Source organism: Bacillus rossius, chromosome 12 (genome assembly GCF_032445375.1).
Source record: "Bacillus rossius redtenbacheri isolate Brsri chromosome 12, Brsri_v3, whole genome shotgun sequence".
Taxonomy (NCBI): domain Eukaryota; kingdom Metazoa; phylum Arthropoda; class Insecta; order Phasmatodea; family Bacillidae; genus Bacillus; species Bacillus rossius.
The window spans coordinates 13,169,101-13,190,869 of record NC_086339.1 but is presented as its reverse complement, the minus strand read 5'-3'; the positions used below and the strand labels follow the sequence as shown (position 1 = coordinate 13,190,869).

The following is a 21,769-nucleotide window of genomic DNA, read 5'->3' as shown; positions in this document are numbered from 1 at the left end:
GGTGACAACCTGTCGTGGCATTTAAAACATATGATATAAATCATGCAATGTTTTACTTACTTAACCGTCGGTTGTCAGGGAATTGTGATTTTCGGTCACTATATTTGCATTTCATTTCAACCAGTGACCTGGAGTTAACACATGAATTAGAATCACAAGATTTTCTAGGCTGCTTATTTCTACAAATTCTTTTTAAAATAACATACGTAATTTACTCATGTCGTTTGATTATTAGGACTGTATGGTTGCATTTTAACTTATGGTAGTTTTCCATTATGGCACTTTTCTGTCGCCCCCAGGCGTAATTCTGTTATTATGATAATTTTCCAGTATAACAGTCTTCCGTCGCCCCCCATCAAAACAGGAGGAATAGTGCCATAATGGAAAATTGCCATATTTATTTAAAGATCGTGTTTCAAAACATATAGTGCTGCTTCCTATAAGCAATTTTTGGAAACAATTGTTTCTACTAGTGCGCGATCTGTTGAGTTGATTTATGACGAACTACAGAAAATCACCGCCAGAAGTGCTATCTGTAGCCTTTTAAGTTAACCTAAGAAACAGCTAGGGGGTTAACAACGCTACCTAGCGACGTATTCTATACGCTACTTCGAGAGCAAAGCATTTGTACTCATTCCATGGAGTGTATAAATAAATATGGCAGAATTCCGTCTCGTTATGGCAGTTTTCCGTTATGGTACTTTTCCACCTTTTTCGAAGACGCCAGGCGGAATTCTTTCATCATGGTAGTTTTCCGTTGTGGCAGTCTTACGTCGCCCCCCAACAGCAAGCACTGTTTTCAAGGCAGGGGACAGCAAACCGAATAATACGGAAAGTGGATGGTCCGCTAGTTTCACGTCATTCCCGCTCTTAAGAAAATAAAAGTTAATAAACAAGGAGTAACAATTAAGTAAACACAAACACACCCTAAAATAAAATAAAAACTGAGGGACTTGTGGAAACAAATGACTGTGGTATTTTCACACAACTAATCCAGATTTTCCAGAATTATTTCAGAAAACCATGAAAAAGTACATTAGGCTGGCCAAAACGAGTTATCTTCCATGACTCTCTCTCGTATCCAGTGCCTCGCCCTGAAGACAGATTCCAGACCCTGAGGCGTGGTTGAGTCTTGTTGCTTCAGTCGTTTCACTTCAATGTTAATTTTCACTATGTCATCATTTCGGATTACCCTTGGGTTACTCTTGCTGTGCTTTTTTTTTACTATTCCCTCTTCAATTGTTTTTACATCATTTAATGCTATTTTATAAATCTACAATTGATCATCCTATTCTATGTTTCTCGTTAATGAAGCTGAGTTTTTTTTTTGTGTTAAATTCTGACATTTTTACGATGGCTACTTGACTACTAGAATCTCTGTCGATTCCTAAAGTTTTCTGTCCTGTTAAGTTTTTGTTTATCTTTGTTGTTTCATCATTTTTAAATACTTATATTAGGCATTTTGAAAAAGCCATTTAATTAAGAAATTCATTATCATTGTCACTAACTTCACATGATATATCAAAATAAACCTTTATTATAATGCACATTACAATTCATAACTATATTATCTTAGTCTTACAAACGACATTCCGTTTTTTTCTTTATTTCATAAAATAAGAGTAAGAAATTAGGTAATGCATTCTTATAATTTGCGATTTATTTATTCTTTAATTTAGTTTCAGAAAACTAATCAACACAGCTTTCGAACAGTTGCTGGAAAGGTGCATCTTAAAATATTGGGATAGGATTTGAAACACCACTTAGAAAAAACCACACTTCAACACCAGCTGGCCGAAATCAAACTTACCACCACCTGAACGTGATTCAAGCACGTTCATGTAATCAAACCTGCTTACAAACATATTCTTGCAATGTTTGTGCCTAAGTTGCTCAGATTTTATAACGGTGTATCGAAGGTGTGTAGTGAACATTATATAGGTTTAATACTTGCAAAAAATGTTAAAGATTGTTTAAAGCTGGCCTCCATATACCCACTAACTTACCTCCTAAAATAATTATTTTTCCCCCCTTGGTATTTCTGCAGACAAGACAAGTAAGCATCAAATTCAGGTCAGGCTGTAAAAAGTGTACCTAATGTGGTAATAAATTAGGTAACCTAATGGTATAACTTTAATAATGTTAATAAGACTTGCACTTCTTTCCTGGGGACATAAAAGTTTACTCAGCGATGCAGAAGTATTTAGAGACGAACCATTACTTAATAAAAAATATGGCATTTCTGGGATACACTTATCAAAATCACTGTAGCCAGAACTAAAACAAATATAGTTCATTTCTATAAATTGGTACTAGAAAGGACAATACAATATAAAAATTAAGTTTGAATGAAGACAACAATATTCGCATTATAATGGTAACAGCAAACAAAAACAAGTTATCTGTACCAAACTATGTCCTTACGCCGGTTATAGCATGATATTGTAATTCGAAATATAACTGTCTCACACAAGTGAAGTCAAGGATCAAGTCCAAACACGATGCTGTTTCTCAGCAGCTTCTCAGCACCTGTTTCTATGCAACCCATCACACAGGCAGGTAGAAAGTCTGCCTACTTGCAGGGGAACAGACACACATGCTGTATGTAAAAATATTAAGTATGTATACAAGATTTGTATTTTATGTTCATAACTAATTCAATAAAAAGATGTAACCTCAAAGAATCTGTAGTAAGAAGTTCATTTTTTACATTAATTTCCAAGCTTGTCTCCTAAATTTTAAGGTAAGGATTCTGGTTCCTTAAAACTGTGAGACTTGTTTTAGTATTTTTTGTTTTTGTTAGTGTGAGGTGGTAAGGTTAATTAATTTCACTAAAAATTAAATAGATGGTTCAAAGTATATAATTAATAGATTTTAAAACTGCTGCAAAAATATTTTTTTTATTTTACATGATTATCAAGATTATTGACAAAACTTGCTCCCAGGCATTATATTATTTATAATGCCAGAGATAAAAAAAACACAAATGTTTATAAACAATGATGCACTCTTATGGCGAAAATATTCTTTTTTTCCTTGTTATGATTCCTAAATTATCAACTACTCACAATTATATCTTTAATATTAAAACAGTCGATTGGGTTTAAATTTGATGTAAGTATACCAATTTTAAAACCTAAGTGGACTAACTGAGATCTTGGAATAGCAATTGAACTGATGAGAAATGATTTAGTTTTTTCTTGAATCCTAAACAAACCATCTATTTTGTGGAGATGAATTAATGCTATTTTTTTGTATGAAAGATAATAAAAAGCATTGAAAACTGGAATTTTAAATAAAAAAGGAAACCAAAACTTACCAGGTATGACTACAAATTTCTTGAGATATTTGGTTTTGGTAAAGTAAGTTACAACATACTTTCAACATCATAAATGTTAGATTAATATCACAAAATTTAGTAACTAATACTATATATATTTAAATAGTAAATACTATGTAACCATATAAATTAATTTCAACCAATTGTAAATAAAAATAAGCCAAAAAATTATGTATCTAACACTTACCTTTAATAACACATTATCTTTTGCTACAAATATTGAATAGCAAAGGAAGCACATTTTAAAAACACTAAAGATCTGCTGAATAGAACCCACCACCGAACACAATAATTTAGGTAATGCTCATGCTTGGTCTTCTTTCAAGTATACTATTCATGTAATCATTTTGTGATTATGTTATTCAGATTTTAGATCAACAGACAAGAAAATAATATATCTTGCTCAGTTTAAAAAATTAACAGTATAGCCGTGTGTATTAAAATTTCTTCATGATAAATCACACTTTAAGAAGCATTGTTAGGAAATATATATTTTTTATATTTAAGATTTTACACTTTTCCCTTAAATGCAAACATAATAAAACACTTACAGTATGTTATTCATTCATCCACCATGACATCTTCCCAAATTACTTCAAATGTTTCAAGAAATATTTCCATTATCTGTACCCATAATTTCCAAACAGATTTACACAAAATTTGTAATATAATATTTCACAAGTTCCGAGATATCATAAATATTATTTTATTATTTGAGGTACATATTTATCTCCCATACTGACCTAAACTAAGAAATAAACTGAAGAATTTATTTTCCAGATAATTCTATTTTGCATTTCTGTTATTAATATATCACTTTACACTTTCTTTTCAAGGATACTCATGATAGTTGCAACTACAAAAGAACTAATTTTTTAATATATTTAAATAAAAACTATAATTCATTTAAACATGCAAATAAATTTTGTAAGGACTAACAATAGGAACTGCTTTATAGTTTCTCTTTTTCCAAGTGCAAACTACCTCATCTGTATGACTTAAGTTACACCAGACTTATAATATCTGCATCTTTATTTAAATATAAAACATTTTTTAAAGGATTTCATAAACATTTTCAGAGTTTTAAGCATATGCAATATAAAGCGATCTGGACCAATTACAATTGTTGTACATAAATTTAATAAATATAAATAACTGGTAATAACTGGGATCCATCCACTGTCCTTCATGAGCACAATGTGTTGTGTGCTGTCTCTCAAACCTTGTGGGTATGTGAGACAGGGTGTATATCCTAGCAGCAGGTGTGTTTGCAGGCTGGGTTCGTTTATCTTTTAAGAACTACCAACCGGCAACCGATGACACCACTTGGGTGCAACAGAAACCTACGGCATCATTCTGTAGTAGCCATAAATATGTTACACGTGAACCAGTAAATAATTAAATAATGGAGACAAACAGTACTCTGACATGTCTACACAAACTGACCAAACTAATATGGTCCATCGTACCATAACTTCTTATTACTTTGTATGTAACGTATTTGAATCAATCAGGCACGATGTTAATTTAATGAAAGGACTCTTGGTATGTCTACCATCAAGTGTAGCTTCAGGAGAGGCCACATTTTAATTTATTTTGTAGGGAATAATTATAATAACTTAAATACAATAGACTCCAGATCATCTAGGGTAATGACTGGCAAAAGGTCCACGGAAACCCAAAAACCATAGTTAATGCAAAGTAAAAAAAACTTAATTTTTTATCTCATCTATCTAGACAAACACTGTAACATATGTCCCTCAAAGTACACCCTAATTTGTTCCAGTAAAACAGAGCGCGCTAATCAAAACAGCGCTAGTCACATACATTTCTTCCATAAGAGAGTATTTTAATCACAATAATTAGTTTTCCAAATAGGTTTAAGTGTGATTGCTGACTATCATTTTAATCAAGATACTACTCCCGTTAAAATCAATTTACAGTTCAAATATGTATCTAAATACCTTGGAAGTACATTTAAATAAATATTGAATAAAATTTAGAGACTAAACATCCTAAAATTAAATTTAAAAATTCATGTACTGCATTGTTTACATAACAGGGCTTGGGCATAACATTTTTTTTTTTATATGTAGGCACTACCAACATTTCTGAGTTACAAAATAATAATGTTATTGATATAGGAGATATAGTTCAGTTCTAAATAAGAATTTAAAAAGCATAAACTTAATGTTTTCTGTTATTAAAAAATTATTTAACCAGCTAACGTTAATTCCTGATTCTGTTGTTTACTAAATGTGTGTCTGCCATGATTTGCCACTAGTGCATCCCAGTAGTGCAAGGTAAACTAGCCCTGAAAGCTTCTGGCTTTTCTCTCCAGAGCTGTTGTTGACATGCAGGATGGAGGAATGTAAACGTTTGCTGAACACTTGGACCTCATCAGAAAAAAATTATGCAATGAAGGAAGCAAGAAAAAGCTATTGAGGAAAAGCAAATTATTGTTTGTTGATTAGTCAAATTATTAATTTGTTGCGTTACTAATTCATTGCATTGTATTTAATGCTACACAAGTGCCATTGCTATTGTGCGCGCACAGAAATAAGTAAAAAATATTTTTGTTTTTATGGTTTATGAAATTGAAATATAGCACGGTTAATCTGTAAACCAGATAACCCATACCCGGATAACCAGGAGTCTACTGTACATAAATTTAATGTGTTAAATTTTTATTTCATAAAAATAATTACAAGAGAGTCAGACTTTAGTTTCAATATGTCTGGCAAAGCATTTTACATCAACCTCTAGGATAATATTGATATACTGATGTCAACCTTAGTCCATTTTCCAAGATTTCACACTTGAGACTATGTGTTTGAAACGTCATCTTTTAGATGCTGACCTCGATTATAGTATAAACAGTATCAACATGCAGTGCATTATCACTGTGGACTTCTACAAGTCAAACGCACATATTCCTAACCAGAACAAGATGAATGAAGACCTAGTTACATACGGAATGCGATATAAAACACATATCCACATACCTAGGAGCAAGCCCACCTGGTCTAGATCCTCCAGCTTTAAGCTCTGATAGAGAGGTGAGCATGTACGTTTGTCAAACATTATCTCATTAGTGACTAATTAAGTTAATATTGCTGCATTGCATTTTCCATGTTAGCAAATTACTAAACAAAAACTATGACATAACTTGTAAGAGAACTGAATATAAATTGGTGCTTTCTCATAAAATGGCTGGATTCTCCAGAGGATCAGGAAAGGGGGTTATAGTATATCCTGCTAATAATCTGTCCTCAAGGATGCAGAAGAAAAACAAAACTACAGTTTGCAGTATTTCTATACTTTATATGATAGTATGTTCATAAAAGATATCAGTTATAATATTCTAACAAGACATGTATGTATATTCACCATTAAAGTTACTTTGGTGTTCTTATGATTGCTATGATTGAATTTAGTTTAAAAAAAAAAACTCATAAAATAAACTAATATATTATTTTAAATCATTGACTCATAAATCCCTAGCAAAGAACCACTCCACTGCTCTGCCCCTGAACCAAGCAAGCTGCAGCCAAGCAGTTTCACGTGCAGGCCAGGAACCAGGATTGTTAGGTAATCAGCATCGTACCATGGTATCAGTCATGCAAAATAATGGTGCACTGGTAAAAAATAAATGTGAATTTTAAGAAACTTTCAAAATATTATTTAATACAAGTTAAAAGGTTAAATTACCATCCTAGTGTCTAAAACAACTAAAATTTAAACTTAAATAGAAATTTCTTTTGTTTATGCATTATGAAAAATTAAGTAAAATATTGCATGAAAATATAAAGTTGACAAGGTCAAATAACTATATAATTAATTGCTTACCTTGATGGCTTCACTATGTTGCATGACAGACAACCCTCAAAACTGGAACAAGTATTATGCTAAGGATATGCCTAACAACCCTGATGAGGATGTGCACTCAAGGACGTAACTAGAGGGGGGCAGACAGGGCTTGTGTCCCAGATGCCACATTTGGGTGGGGGGAAGGGTGCTAAAATGACAGAGTAATTTTTACTATATATATTTACTTGAATATCTTAGTGTTAGAACACACAAAAAGAAATGTATTTTGAACGGCAGATAAACAGGATTATTTGTATTGAAAGATACGTACATAGCAAATTTTTAAAATCTGACATTTTTCGCATTCTCTCCAATTTGTGATGAATTAAAAATGAAACTACTGGAAATAAGTATACATATTTACTACTTGAGTTGAATCAAAAATAATTTGAACAGTGTAATTAATATGTGGTGGTGATCTGAAGTATTTTCTGGAAAGGTTATGATATTGTTGACTTGGAAAAAAAAAAGGGGGGGGGGGGGGCAGGGCGCCAAGATGAGTTCTTGCCCCGGGTGGAAAATAGTCTAGTTACGTCCCTGTGTGCACTGGGTGTAAGGTGAAAGACAATGAGAAGCGAAGCAAACAGAAACCTAATATTCACTGGCTCCGAGTCTCACGCCTGAATAATCCTTGCATGTGCATTTGCAGATTTATTTTTTCTTTTTGTTGCTGTAAAAAGGTTAACTGGGTCTTTTTCAAATATAAAATTCTTGCAAAAAATGTTTTTATTTTTTGAGTGAAATTTTTTCGCAGCCAACAGAGTATATCAAGGTGATGACTCATCAGAGCATTATGTGTGCAATGCTCAGGAGTGGGGTGCTAAATGGCAAAGAGGGAAAGAGGGAATATATAGACGGGCAAGCGTTCGTGAAATACGGTACAGTGCTGCTTTTTTTTTTTTTTTCGTTAGAACAATGCTGCCACACTGGTCCTGCTGCCCACCACTACTCGTGGACACATCCCACTGGAAACACGGTGGCAGTCATACTCCGGCAGTGTCCCGGCTGCACATTTCCTACACATTATATTATGTTATTGTGTACTTTGTTGTCTAGTTTTATTGTTAATGTGAATTACTGCATATTTTGTTTCATTATTCAAAGGTTCAGGGCCGTCCATATAGACGAACCAGGCGACCGCCTAGGGCGCCAAGTAGCTGGGGGCGGCGCAGCACGACACATAACAGCTGATACAACATGTTTTAATGATTATTGAAACTAGATGAAAATGGATTTTTGTAACAGTTTGGAATGTTTATATTGATATAAGTAATTATTAAAAGTCCACGGGGACCTGTTTATGATTTGTAATAAGTAAAAAAAAAAAAAAAGCCTGCTTACATTTGATTTTTGACAAAATCTTAGGCTTACGTGATGTATTTTGAGGCAAGGAAAATTTTTTTTGAGGTGTCCGGCGAGGGGGGGGGGGGGGCATTAATGTTTTTCGCCTAGGGCGCCAATTTACCTTGCACCGGCCCTGCAAAGGTTTTATTGGAGTGTAGTGTTTCACTTAAATTCGCACTCATTTTTCCAGGGATGGCTTTTTGCACGTCTAGGTGATCATTACTAAAACGTTTGATATATGAATTACATAAATAATAACTATAAACTTTGTTGAAATATTCAAATTCTTGCAAAAATTCATTTCTTAATATTGTCCATGAGGGTAGGTTTTCACATGTGTATGTGATTGTAACTAAAATGAAAGTTTTTTTTTTGTAAGATCTGATACATAAATCCAATTTTAAAAAACTGTGATAAAGTATTCAAATTCTTGTTATAATTTCTTCTTTATTTTCTTCCATCCTAGTAGGGCAAATTTTCTGCATAATCGTAACTAAAATGAAAGGTTGGTAAGGTTATGTTAGGGACATTTAAAATAGTTTACAATATTGAAAACAAATGAATTCTTAGAAAACTTGTTTTTTTAAATTTTAATAATTCAACAGCGAAAGAGCTACTTCAGGGCTGATGGGATAGGGGATCAGTGAATCTTAAGGCCTCCCGTGAAGCATGCGACATGAGCCTTACCTTGACTGCCACGCTCCGCGCGGCCCGCTGAGGAACTGCTTGATGTGGCGCCACCGGCGGCGCGCCTGCAGGTCGTGCTGGCGCCGCTGGCTCAGCACGGCGCCGTAGCGCGCCGCTTCCTCCACCTGCCGTGCCTCGCAAGGCAGCACCACCTGCTTCTGCGACACACACACGCCTCCCTCCGCTCACATCGCGTCAAGAATACAGGTGGGTCTACAATCTGAATTAAGAATTAGCCGTGTACTTAACATATGCCTCTATGTATACTAGTGGAACGGTTTATGATTGCCGTTTAGAAATCTTGACGGGTCGTGTGTGAACCATACAATGACTTAAGACTTAACAGAGATGTTTATATTTAATCAAATATTGCAGTAGAACAATATAGGAAAGTCATTAAAAAACCGGGACACAGTGCATTCTAGCAGCAGGCCTGATCCTACGCAGTTATCGCTTATGTGTGATAAGGGTGTTTTGGTCGTTTAGAATGTACGTTATTTCCAATTTTTTTTTTGTTATGATTATTTATTAAGGCTGGAAAAGTTCCTGCGATGTTGCTAACTGCTCAAAGTCTTTTTTGAAGATAAAATTCCTTGCGTGCATTGGTGCCGAAGTCGTCTGGGTGTTGCGGAATTGTTATCATATATGATCACTGGGGAACATATTAATCTTATTGGAGTGTCAAATAAATCTCTGTGATAGCAAAAATGTTCTGAAATATATTTTATAAACATTAAGATTCACAACTTTAAAATATGAAATAATTTTGGGACTCTACATTGAATAATAAAATTTTTCCTATACTTGTGATAAATGTATTTAGCACAGTGGTATTTATTGTGTGTGATTGATGTATGCAAGTACTTGAAGTCAAATCTCATGCATTTCAACTTTATAATTTGACAGTTTCTTTATGACTCATCATTAAATTGTAACACTACAGTTAAAGAAAATTACTTGTTATTGTTTAAGAAAGTGTTATAATAATAACTTTACATGTAGAGTCTAGCCCGTTGGTTTGGTTATATTACACTAGGTAGGCATAAAACATTTATTTTATACTCACAATGAAACTAAATCTTATAGAAGTAATCGAAATGATTTATTTGTATATGCAAATATGTATATGTACGTACATATAAAGAAGAGTTTATGTTTGTTTCTTTGCATTTTTTTTATACAAACGTATAGTTTTATTCCGAACTTGAAGAAATTTTACACGCCTGACCTTCGAAATAATTAAAATGTCACTGTCTACATAAGATTGCTAAAAACAAGCCCATTTCCCTTTTCCACCCCTTAATTCGTAATTTTAGCACTTACTGGTGAAATTTTGCACAACTGCAAGTTACTTATCTGCCACATTTATGATTTTAAATATTTTTGTTATATTTGTTTTAAAAGCATTTTTCTAAATATTTAAATTGTATTTTTCTAGCATATGTGATCTTATAAAAATATGATGACTGACAAGTAATGTTGCCATATTTCAAGTAGTTTACCAATAGTACACTGTTCTGAACAGTTGATAAAAGTTATGTTAACTACATTTAAAATCATGTACATTGTTGTAAATGGTTGGTTAGTTTACGTTGGTGACATTATAAACATTTTAACGTAGTTTTTCGTGACAATAGTTCTTTAAAGTACAATTTTTCAGATTTTTTTTTTCCCCCTTGAGATGAGCACCTATTCTAGGAGATAAAACTATTCCATAGTGTTTCATGGAATTATTTATGAAATAAACGATTTACAAAAATTCAGTTTTAAAGTCAAGTAGGTACCTGTGTTTCATTGTTAAAAGTTGTGATATAATTGCTCTTTTTGTCATCATGTTTAAATTTAGGTCATTTTTCCACGATATTTAAGTCAATATAGGTTTTAGATTGAAAAAAAAAAAAAAAAGCTTGTTTCGATTGCAAATGCATTGTTTTTTCACACAAATGTACGGGGTATGAACAAGAATGTTCCGTGTCTCGTGAAGAGGTGTCACCTCGAAGCGCCGCCTGCTGTCGGCCACCTCCTTGCTGCGGCGGTGGACGGCGACCTTGGAGGCCTCGTAGCACTCGGCCCAGAAGGTGTTCATGAGCTCGGTGAGCTGGGCGGACAGCGCGGCCTGGTGGCAGTCGTGCAGAGGCCTCACCTGCAACAGCGAAGTCACTCCGTCAGCCCGCCTCGGGGTCACACCAACACACGAACAGCGATGACCCTGCAGGTCAACACACTTTGACTTCCAGCACGGGAGCAGGGGCGTAGCCAGGGGTTCAACCCCCCCCCCCCCCCCACACCCCTTAGCACCAAATATTTAATTAATTTCTTATTCATCACTCAAACAAATTTCATGTTAAAATTAATAAATTTTTTACCATTACAATATTTAAATTTAAGAACCGAAAACTGCTAAAATAGCACTATTTTACACCTTAAAATCCAAATTTTCCCGGGGGAGGACCCCCCGGACCCCCCGCTTTAATACAGGGGGGCCATGCTTCTTAACACCCCCCCATACACAAATACTGGCTACGCCACTGCACGGGAGTGGTAACCATCAGATCAAGGTGCCAGTTGTACCGTTCAGCACAGTAACGTGACTTTCCCGACAGACATTCACCTCAGTTATTCGTACAGACAACGCCGATCTTCCATGGCAAACTACATCGTGTTCTATAACCTCCCAGTTCCGTGTTCGGTGTGTGCCGTTACACACGTGGCAAACATGCATGTCGGCGGGAAAAGTGATTTTATTTTCTTCTCTCTGTTGACCACAAATTTTCGAAAGTTTTGTTACTATCCTCCAAGCTGGTTATTGTGAGTACGTGTTCAAAATTAGTTGCTCAATACTTGTGAACTTCACGAAGGTATCCGTATCTCTGGATAATTCGTATCCCTGGATGATTCATACCCACGTATTACGAGAAGCTTGAAGATACGATTCAGTATGAAAGTGCGAAGGACCCTCAGGAATTTGTGTCGCGATGAATCAGTACAACGCAGTATAAGCGCGGCTCCAGTGAGGAAGTGCTAGTGTGTACATGTGTTAACTTAAGATACTTAAATTCACGTGTTTTAACATTTCTTTCATCGAAAGTTATATGAAACTATTATCGTTCAATGTTTGAGACCATAAATTTGTAAAATAATTCCCAAGCCAATCTCTGACTTATTTAACGACAAGTTTGGCAACTGCAGACTTTCTTTGTGAGAGAGTCTTCCTGGGGCAATGCAGCTACTGTGTTGCTGGCAAAACTTTAGGCTTATCGCGGGCTACACACCCTGCCCGATGTTTTAAATACGGGGAACGGGGTCAGGACGGAGTCTTTCTTCTTTCGTCTTTCGTGTTCCGTCGTTGGTCGTTCGTCTCCCGGCTGACGCCATCGCCCGAGAGCTGCGGGCGTCGAACCCTCCCCGACGCCGGGCGTCTGGACGCGGCCCCCGGCGCGGCGGACACGAGCTCGCCACCGCGGGAGAGTTAGAAAGTCCGCGTCGCTCGTCTGACCCGGCGGAATTAAAACAGCGTCATTAATGGGTCTGCACGACCTGCTCTTCTCAGGTTCCTGCGTCCTACATTCCTGGTCCGTACGGTGACTCACTCTTAGTTAGCAACACAGAGCAAACGGCGTCTGCTACTGCCACGTTTATACCCCGCATTATAATCTACATCATCTGCATTATTATCTTATCTTAACTACCATCATATGTTTTAAGTTTTATTTATTTCACTATTTTTTATTTTTCTAAAACCATTATGTATTAACAGAAAGAAAACATTATTATTACACAGGAAAACTATTTTTTTTAGCAGTCAGACACTATTTACTAAAAAAAAGACATTTCATTCAAATAGGCGCTGTTCTCAGAGAGAGCCAAAAAATTTAGTATCAAATGATATAAAATAATATGTGATAATAATACGTCTCCTTAGAAGTAAGATTGGAATATTATCATATTAGGTTTTCGATGAAGTACGGCAAGAAAATGTATTTCTGAAATTTTCTTCCAGAAATTTTTCTTTACCAAATACAATATTTCAGATACATATCAGAACATTTTCATTGCATTATAATGTTGTGTCTAAAACTTTGGCGCTCTAAAGCGTGTGTCTGGCAAAAGAATGCAACGAAATAAGGACAGCGCTAATGGCAGAAACCGTACATTAGAAAGATAGAGTAGGTACGTTAAATGCCCATTGTAATCGAACTTAAAGTTTTGTTCGTATCACGTCTGCAGGTAACAATGAAAACACTGGGGGAAAAAAATAACGCAGTACAGGATGGATTTAATGGGTGACCGCAAACATACAAAAATTCTCAACACTAAAAAAAAATTCTGTATTTTTCACAAGGAAAATCATTGGGAACCCAGTTGCCAACGATTATCACTTGCAAGTCTCTGCAATGCAGAGTCAATTTGCAAATGGTACAAAGGTCAGCCTTGCAATTTTACAATTGATATCTTCGGCAACCGAATTTCAATTTCAAAGGACTATCCATGTAAAAGTAACAAAAAAAATACAGTGAATGGTGAGTGTCGCTACGGTAGAAAGAAAAAGCTGCGTTCTATCTACACCTTATTTTTGTGGGATGTCCTTGAACCCAAATCTGTACTTTCAAGGTCAGCATTAGAACGGCCTGTGCCAGTTCCCAATTTGCCGGGCGAACGCGACCTCTTTCTAGCCCGACAAGAAACGTTCCGCCGCGTCATCGCGCCTCGTGAGCCGCTGCCGGCGCTCGCCGTCGTACACACGGCACACTTTTACCAGCTCCCTTCTTCTCTTCCGCGAGCCCCGTCAATCACGTTTCTTTTCCAGGCCGATCTCACGTCTTTGCGTGCAAATAAAAAAAAATAGCTGAAAGGCTGTGGTGCATTGAACCCTATACCAACCCCGTCAAGAGCTTAGGCTAGGTACCATAGAACATGGCAACCACCAACCAATAAGGACAGCAAATGCCAGTCCAGAATTGTATTTTCTGCCTTCCGGCTAGCAGCGTGTGTGTGCGTGTGCGTGTGTGTGGGTGTGTGTGTGTGTGTGTGTTCATAGTCGGTATGTTGCCAAAATTTAAAAATTTAAAAAGGATCAAAAATGATATTAAATATGCCTAATAAAGGGCAGAAGTATACCTCGAAAAATGCTTAAAGTCAGTAATTTCAATCAGTAGATAAGGAATTGAAATTATTCTATTCTAAGTCTCAATAGCTAAAAAAAATCGTTTATAAAAAATTGATAAAGTTAACTTATTTAATTTTTACACTTTTTACTTAGTCATTTTTTTTGCAGTAAAAAGAAGAATTACACACACAAATTGAGTCTGAACTCGACCGACAAATTCTGTTGCAGGTTCTCCCGAAGAAAAAAGTTGAAAACATCTATACTAACTAACACCTTTATTTTTGAAATATTTATGTGGCTTGTTACTATCCACGTTTTGAATCTCTGCTACTAAGCAATATGTCGAGACAAGTACTTAAATAAAAATTGTAAACCTAACACTTTGAATTTGAACCTGCCGTTCGAGATTTTTTTATTTTTTGCTACTAGTTATGGACCCACCAAACAGATAGCATCACATGACGCGCAAAACATGGTTTAATTTTCCACTGTGAAAGTCCCAATTCGATAGCTCACTCCTTGTTCTAAGGTGCATCTCAGACACGAGAAGCCTAAGATGTACATCAAGTTCTGTCCCTGCCCGAACACGCCCGAACATTCACCTTCGGCCAACCTCGGGATTTGTTTTATTTTTGCGCCGGAAAAATGAATTCAAATATTAAAAGTGGTCGGTTGGGTTATCCACATTAAAACACTTTAAAACACTATGGACGGTTAGTTAGGTTAGTATAGCTACATTAAAATAAACAGAGAAATATAAATATATATAAATAAACCCGAGGTTGGCCGAAGGTGAATATTCGGGCGTGTTCGGGCAGGGACAGAACTTGATGTACATAGGCTTCCCCTCAGACACACTCCTGTAACAACCCGTAGTCAACACAACCCGGCTGGGCAGGGATGTTCCCCACGGCTACACAACCAGCACACTTTCCTCCTCGCTTTTACTGGCCGAGCCAGTTATCTGATCCTTGTTGCGTCCTCGTGATTTTACTAATAACACGGCTTAAATAATGACGCTAGATAACGTATATACTGTACTAAATGTTTTGGTGCCGTTCCTAAGGTTATTTATTAACTTCACTAACAGACAAAATTCCCTTATATGACTTTGAAGACTGGGTTTCACACGTCTTGATGTTTTTCTTCATTTTTGCGTCATTACTAGTATTTACGGACGATTTATGTTAATTTAACACTATCCCTCCCTTGCATTTATTGTTCAGTCACAAATAATTTCATCAGACATTTTCTAAGTATAATATAATCGGTGTAAAATGTTACTTCAAGAGTTTGTGATTACTATTAGTTATGCGACATTTTATACACATTATATTACATTTTTTGAATATATGCTGAAATATATTTGTGACAAAATAAACAGTTGCTGTTAAATTCGCAGAAATAACCCTTAACAGAAAGGAAAGACAAGAAAATTAAAAAAAAAAAAAAAAAAAATCAATATGACGTGTGAAACCAAGCTTTAAGATACGAATTTTATCTTTTAAATTGAATGGCAATAACGATGTGCTATCAAAATTAAAATAGAAACGGATGTTATCCACTGCCTAGCATGATTCGAGAGGAAAAAACAATGTACGACAGGACAAATCCGTGCTGTCCTATCGCACGTTAATTTTTTTGTTGTCTGTAAAGTCGGTTTACGGACGATAAGTTTACGTGATAACGTCATAAGAAAACATTGATGAAAAATTGCATATTCTTTAATTTTCAAATATTATTTACAGTTATTGCAAATTTAGTTTAAATAATTTGTTTCAATATAATCACGAACAATTAGTTAAAAATCCCGCCTTAACCTATTTGATATTATAGAAGATTTTCTCGCACGGTGGTTGGCCGGTTCTTGCACGCTCGGCTCAGGCGGAACGTGACAATTTTTCGTGCGTGCAGCCGGCGTTCATCGATTTGTAAGACGTTATCACGTCAAAAAAAAAGACTGTATAAAACGCGAGGACACAGCACGAGGAAGTCCGGCAACGCCCACTGGTGACGGGCTAGCCCACTGCACGCACGAGGACACAGCATGAGGAAGACGCTATGGGTTGAGAGGCGGCCAGGACGCAGAGACACAGACAAACAAAGACCGCCGTGTGTTCCGCGGACGCGGAGAAGAAAAGACAAGGCGACCACAGCCGGGGGGGTAATTAACGACTCTCGTCGCCGGGAGAAAGTATTATGAGACGCGGACAGCAAGCTCTTCCTGTTGTGACGCACGGGGTGACGGCTCGCGCACACTAGGCGTCCAGCCGGCCGAGTGTGCGCTCTTACAGCTGCTGACACGCACTCTCAGGCCGCCTAGTGTGCGTGATGCTGCGTGTCCGGAATAACCCGAGACACGCGTCAAAACTGTAGGTGGCCCACGCTTGGTGGGAGATCTGGAGGAGGAGCATGGCCGTAGGTGCGGAAATGCCTCCGTTCATCGCTAGAGCCCTGTTGTGTGGAGTGCCTTATCGGAGAACGCGCGCACGTGTTCAATCTGTTCGCGCGGTAGGCCGCTGCGGCTATGACTGATGCAGCGCTTTATGGCTGAATAATCTTTCGAGCACATTTGCTTGGTTTGCAAATACAGGTCTCTCAAGAATTTATCAACTAAATTGACCGAAATCGACCACGTTAACAAGTGATCCAGAAGAAATCACAGAGTAGAAACTGGCACGGCTCCGGTTCAACAGCAAAGTGTAACACCGCCGGTTGTGGTATCTTACCGATACGGCATTCCACATAATAGGCAAACTGTGTATCTCGTCGTAACACGGTAGCGGCTCTATCTGTAAACGGAAGCATTTTCGGAACAATGGCTATGACCGTTGGCAGTTCTGCCTTATCTTCACGTCCTGTATTAGTACTCGCAGTTAAGACGTGTATATCATACACGCAAGTTTTTTTTTTCTAAGCTGCCAACTCTGGAGTTTGAGGTCAAATTTGAACAGTTGAATACGGCTTCACGTAATTAATACCATCATAAGCGTTATGAAAAGAAAAAAAATGGTTCAGTACTGTGCTGCGTGTGGCTGAAAATGTTAAAAAATTCAAATGATTATCTGTGTAATGTTACCAGGAATCGTTTGTTTACATCTTTTATCAGATGATCTTGCTTGTCTTGATTAACGATAGTGATTCTTTACTATTTCGTGTGTTAAATGGTTGATAGTATACTTTCAAATCGCACTCTCAGAGAAAATTCTTGTCAACGTTCCTAAACATACAACGGAAGTTATTAACCTTAACTGTGTGTGAAATTTCCCGTGAACCAATTGTGTATATCCAAAAATTGTTTAGGGAATACTAAAATACATAGTAAATGTATCATACATGTAAGTGTACTAAAATTTCCCAAAAAATTGTAAATGTTTATACTTTCCACTAAATGTTTAGGAACCACACAAAAAATGTGAGCGTGTCTTTCAGTACCTCTGTAACGAGGCAATTCATGGGTTCTCATATATGTTGCAAATAAACTTATAATACGTCACTCGAACACGAAATTTAATGCATAACTCTTTAAAATAGTCAAAATATATCATTGCAACTTTAAAAATAACTAAAATTTACTAGCCACAAAAATTGCGTTGGAAAAAACATAGCGTCAAATCGCGCTCACGAGGATACCTCGCGGGTTCAGTTAACTAATCGTGGACTGAATTATAAGGCATGACCGCGATGTGTAACACGCTTGTGAGCAATACAGTTTAAATGAATAGGATCGAACCGAAACACAGCGAAGTGTTAAAAATAAATAAATAAATAAATAAATAAATAAATAAGGCCTGCCGTCAGATCTTTTATACGCGTAAAACCAGTAAGAAGTAAAGTATTACTATTCGACTGCTACATCACTTTACACTGTTGACTAGGTGTTTCATAGAAATGTCCGAATATCGCAATATTGTTGATAAAATTCAGTTTTTCATAAACGGCACGGAATCTTTAAAGAAAGTTTGTGTTGTAAACAGGGATTAAAAAAACATCACAAAATACAGATGACAAATAAAACTAAAGGCTAAATTATATTTTTAAAGAAAAAAACATCTTGGTCTCAGGTACATTCTTTCTACAAATTTCACTTTTAACTGCTATTTTATTTAAATTACTATTTATATGTTGTGAATTGCCAAATAATAAACAGCACAAGAGCTAGTGAATTAATAAAGATCGAAGGCTTTCGCGGTCACTGTCTGAAGTTTCTTGGCTTGCGGGATAAAGCCGCGTCGACGTTTCGGTCGAAATTTCAGTCGCTATCATCCTCTTGCTTGCTGGCTTTCGCTTATTTATTTATTTTTATTTTTTTTTTTTTTTTTAAATCTCCTTGGTAGGATGCTACCCTGGCGATGGCAACTGCAATGTCAACCAAAAGGCCGGTGAAAGCCAAGCCAAGAAGCTTTACAGCCAATAAAAACGTCTAGACCATACAAACTCCACCACGGGCGCAGCAATATCCCCGCCGAGAGGCCACGGCCGGGTCACGAACAAGTGCTCACAATCGACCCCCCCGCCCCGTCACGTGGCCTCCCCCCTCCCCCCCACACGTCCCAGTTCCCGGCGACACCGGCGTCGGTTGGGACCGCCAGCGCCATCTTGGCTTCGTGCCTGACGATTCGGGCCTTTCTCTCTCGGCGTGGAATCGATCCGTGCAGACAATTGGGCTGTTCAAAGCGCACACGAGGGTCAAGTCTCTTACATTTTCCAGCCCGACCCACTTCTCAACTGTTTTCTAAATAAACCGGGAAGAGGTTCGCTCACTCGTTAAAGCGGCCACGTCTGCTTGGTGAGTGAAGACGTTTTTCTTCTTCAGCTAGTTGTTGTGCCATATTTGTTAGACGTCCAAAACATTGGCTGAAGTGTAGTGTTTCCGTTGTGAAAACAGTTTTAAATGACTATTTTTAACAACGGGGATTCTAATTTATACTTACATATTTACCGTCATCTGACATCACCACAAACAATTTCCGCAATGTTCTGGGCGGGATAATAGCGATGGTGTGGTTAAAAAGTGAACTTCAACTACGTCATAACATGTCGTCTACTGACAATTCCTAACTCCATTTTGTGAACTATATAGGATTCACTTCAGTATTGACGATTTGCCTTCGTTAAGGCATAAATCCACATTAAGAGATATAAAAAGACCACACCACTAACCTAACATAACCTATTACAGTGGTATTAATTAAATTCTAATGACTTTACAGGATCAAATATTTGTTTCAGTCAGTAATGATTAACTTCAGACGTTCAAAGAAATTATACCCTAAACTTTAACAAGGACAAATTTTAAAATCCAAACGATAGAAAACTGTTATGGCCTAAAAAACAGTTGAAACCAAGATGGCGTATTTCACTTCATATCTCTTCCCCTTAAATAAAGCAGCTTACTATTTTAAATAAAGGTTTTATAATATAATTGTCATTGTCTTAATGTATCGTAAAGAAACGTCGTGGCGTTCTAAAGTGACATTGAAACGGAGACGGAAACCGATCTCAACGGAAAAGAGTTTCTACAATAGCACGCTGACGGAGACGGTCCAGTACGATTAGCTCGGCAATGCTGAGCTTTTCCATTTATGTTACTCCGTGCGACCAATAGCAGCTGAGTTACTTTACTTGGCCGCGGTGGTAGCCATGCTTGTTTATGTTCTAAATATGTTACGAACTGTTTCAAGTACAAGAATATCCAGTGTTCAATTATTACTTCGTGGTTTATTTTTTTTATTATAAATGTAAATTCTGCCCGTGCTATAATCTCTAAACATATAATATATTTTTATTAAATTATTATTTCGTAACTTTTAAATGCAATTTCATTGGATGCCATTTGTTACGTTACCACTGTGGTAAGCAGCAGACGCGATAGTGAAATTTTCCGGGAAATCCGTCTCCATTTCCGTGCCACTGTAGAACGGGCCTTCGTATTAAAAACGTCGTACACATCGGAATCTCGCTCGGGATTCGTGAGGGAGGAGAAGAGGAGGGGGCAGGAGGACTGCGATGCGGTTAGCGGCAGATGATCCGTGTCCGACAAATGCGCGAAGGACGCGATGCGACAGCAAAAAAAAAAAAATTGCGTTGTTTTGAACAAACGGGTTATACATGCACCACACAGTGTTTATTACGGGGATTTTTTTTTAAAATCTAAATACTTCAAAGAAATACGAATTTAAAGTTCATTCAGAGAAATCACTTTGCGCGGGCAAAAACTTTAATTATTTCACGGGTAAAGTTTGTAAACAAGCCCTTGCCTGTCGCGCCCGCAGATGCGTCGGCAGTGTCATAGGCAAGGGGGAATAGTTATTCGCGACGTGTGCATATCTTGTCGCGCCGCTGTGGTCCCGGCACCTCGCTTTCCCCCGCGACGCGACAGGTAGCGGGCGGGGGAACAGCGCGTGCGACACGCTCCGCTGGCTGGCGCTCCCCCTGTCAGCGCCCGGGACCGCTGCGACATCTGTGCGCGGCGGCGGGTACTACTGGAGGGTGACGCCCTACACCTCGCGGGCCCGACTTACCTAGTTCTAGTCTGGAATAGTCACGGCGCCAATCCCCCTCATAGCACATGATGCACGAAACACACAGAAAATTTTAAACTATCAGAAACGACTCCGATAAAAGCGAAAAAGACTTGAAAAAAAAATCCTAAACCCCGGCTTTACACCTGATTTCCGACAAGGAATATCATTAAAATACTGCCCATCTTGTTAAAAAATTTCACTGAACAGTTAATACTATAAAGTTTCCACGCACGTTAGAAGTTATACTTCTATGAAATTACAAAAAATATAAACAGGAAACAATTTACAATACACATGATAACACTAAGTATATGTATGTAAATGTTTTTTTGTTTAACGACTGAAATCAGTCTGTAAATAATTCCTACAAACAAACTTCAACTTTATTGAGCTGATTCAACATTATTATATAATTATATTATATTATTAATTTATTAAAAATGTGTATTTTCTTCCAGTGACGTGGTTTGAATCACGTCTAAAAATTTACCCTTGAGCTTTACAAGCACGCGCTCTACCGCTGTGCTAACTGGACTGTTGCAAGGCGAATATGTATGACAACCATTTAATTCCAGTTTTCTTACGTATTTCAAAACTTGATTTTACTTTTTACTATGACTATTTTAGCTTACCAAAAAATATTCCAAGGTAGTTTCACTATCATAAAATTTAATTTCGCACACCATTACGTTCGGTATGTCCCCTAATGTTTACGAAAGTGACTATGTACGGGTTTATTTGGTACACGTGGGTCCGCCATTTTGCCGACTTCGGCACCGTGGTTAAACATTTCCGTTCATTCAACTTCCGTTCCATTCACAGAATAAACTATTTGTAGCAGCCAATCACTATTAACTTCAGGCATTTAATAAAATTATATATATGCTGTAACGA

General features: G+C 37.0%; 1 protein-coding gene across 3 annotated transcripts in view; it reads right to left on the bottom strand.

The window, feature by feature from the left end:
* LOC134537554 (neurobeachin-like protein 1) overlaps positions 1–21,769 on the bottom strand; it is a 611,081-nt gene that overhangs the window by 505,197 nt on the left and 84,115 nt on the right. For all 3 annotated transcript variants that reach the window (XM_063378120.1, XM_063378118.1, XM_063378119.1), the window contains 2 exons: positions 11,235–11,384; positions 9,242–9,399 (listed from right to left, as the gene is read on the bottom strand). In XM_063378120.1, the coding sequence (XP_063234190.1) occupies positions 9,242–9,399; positions 11,235–11,384 (308 nt within the window). The remainder of the gene's footprint in view (positions 1–9,241; positions 9,400–11,234; positions 11,385–21,769) is intronic.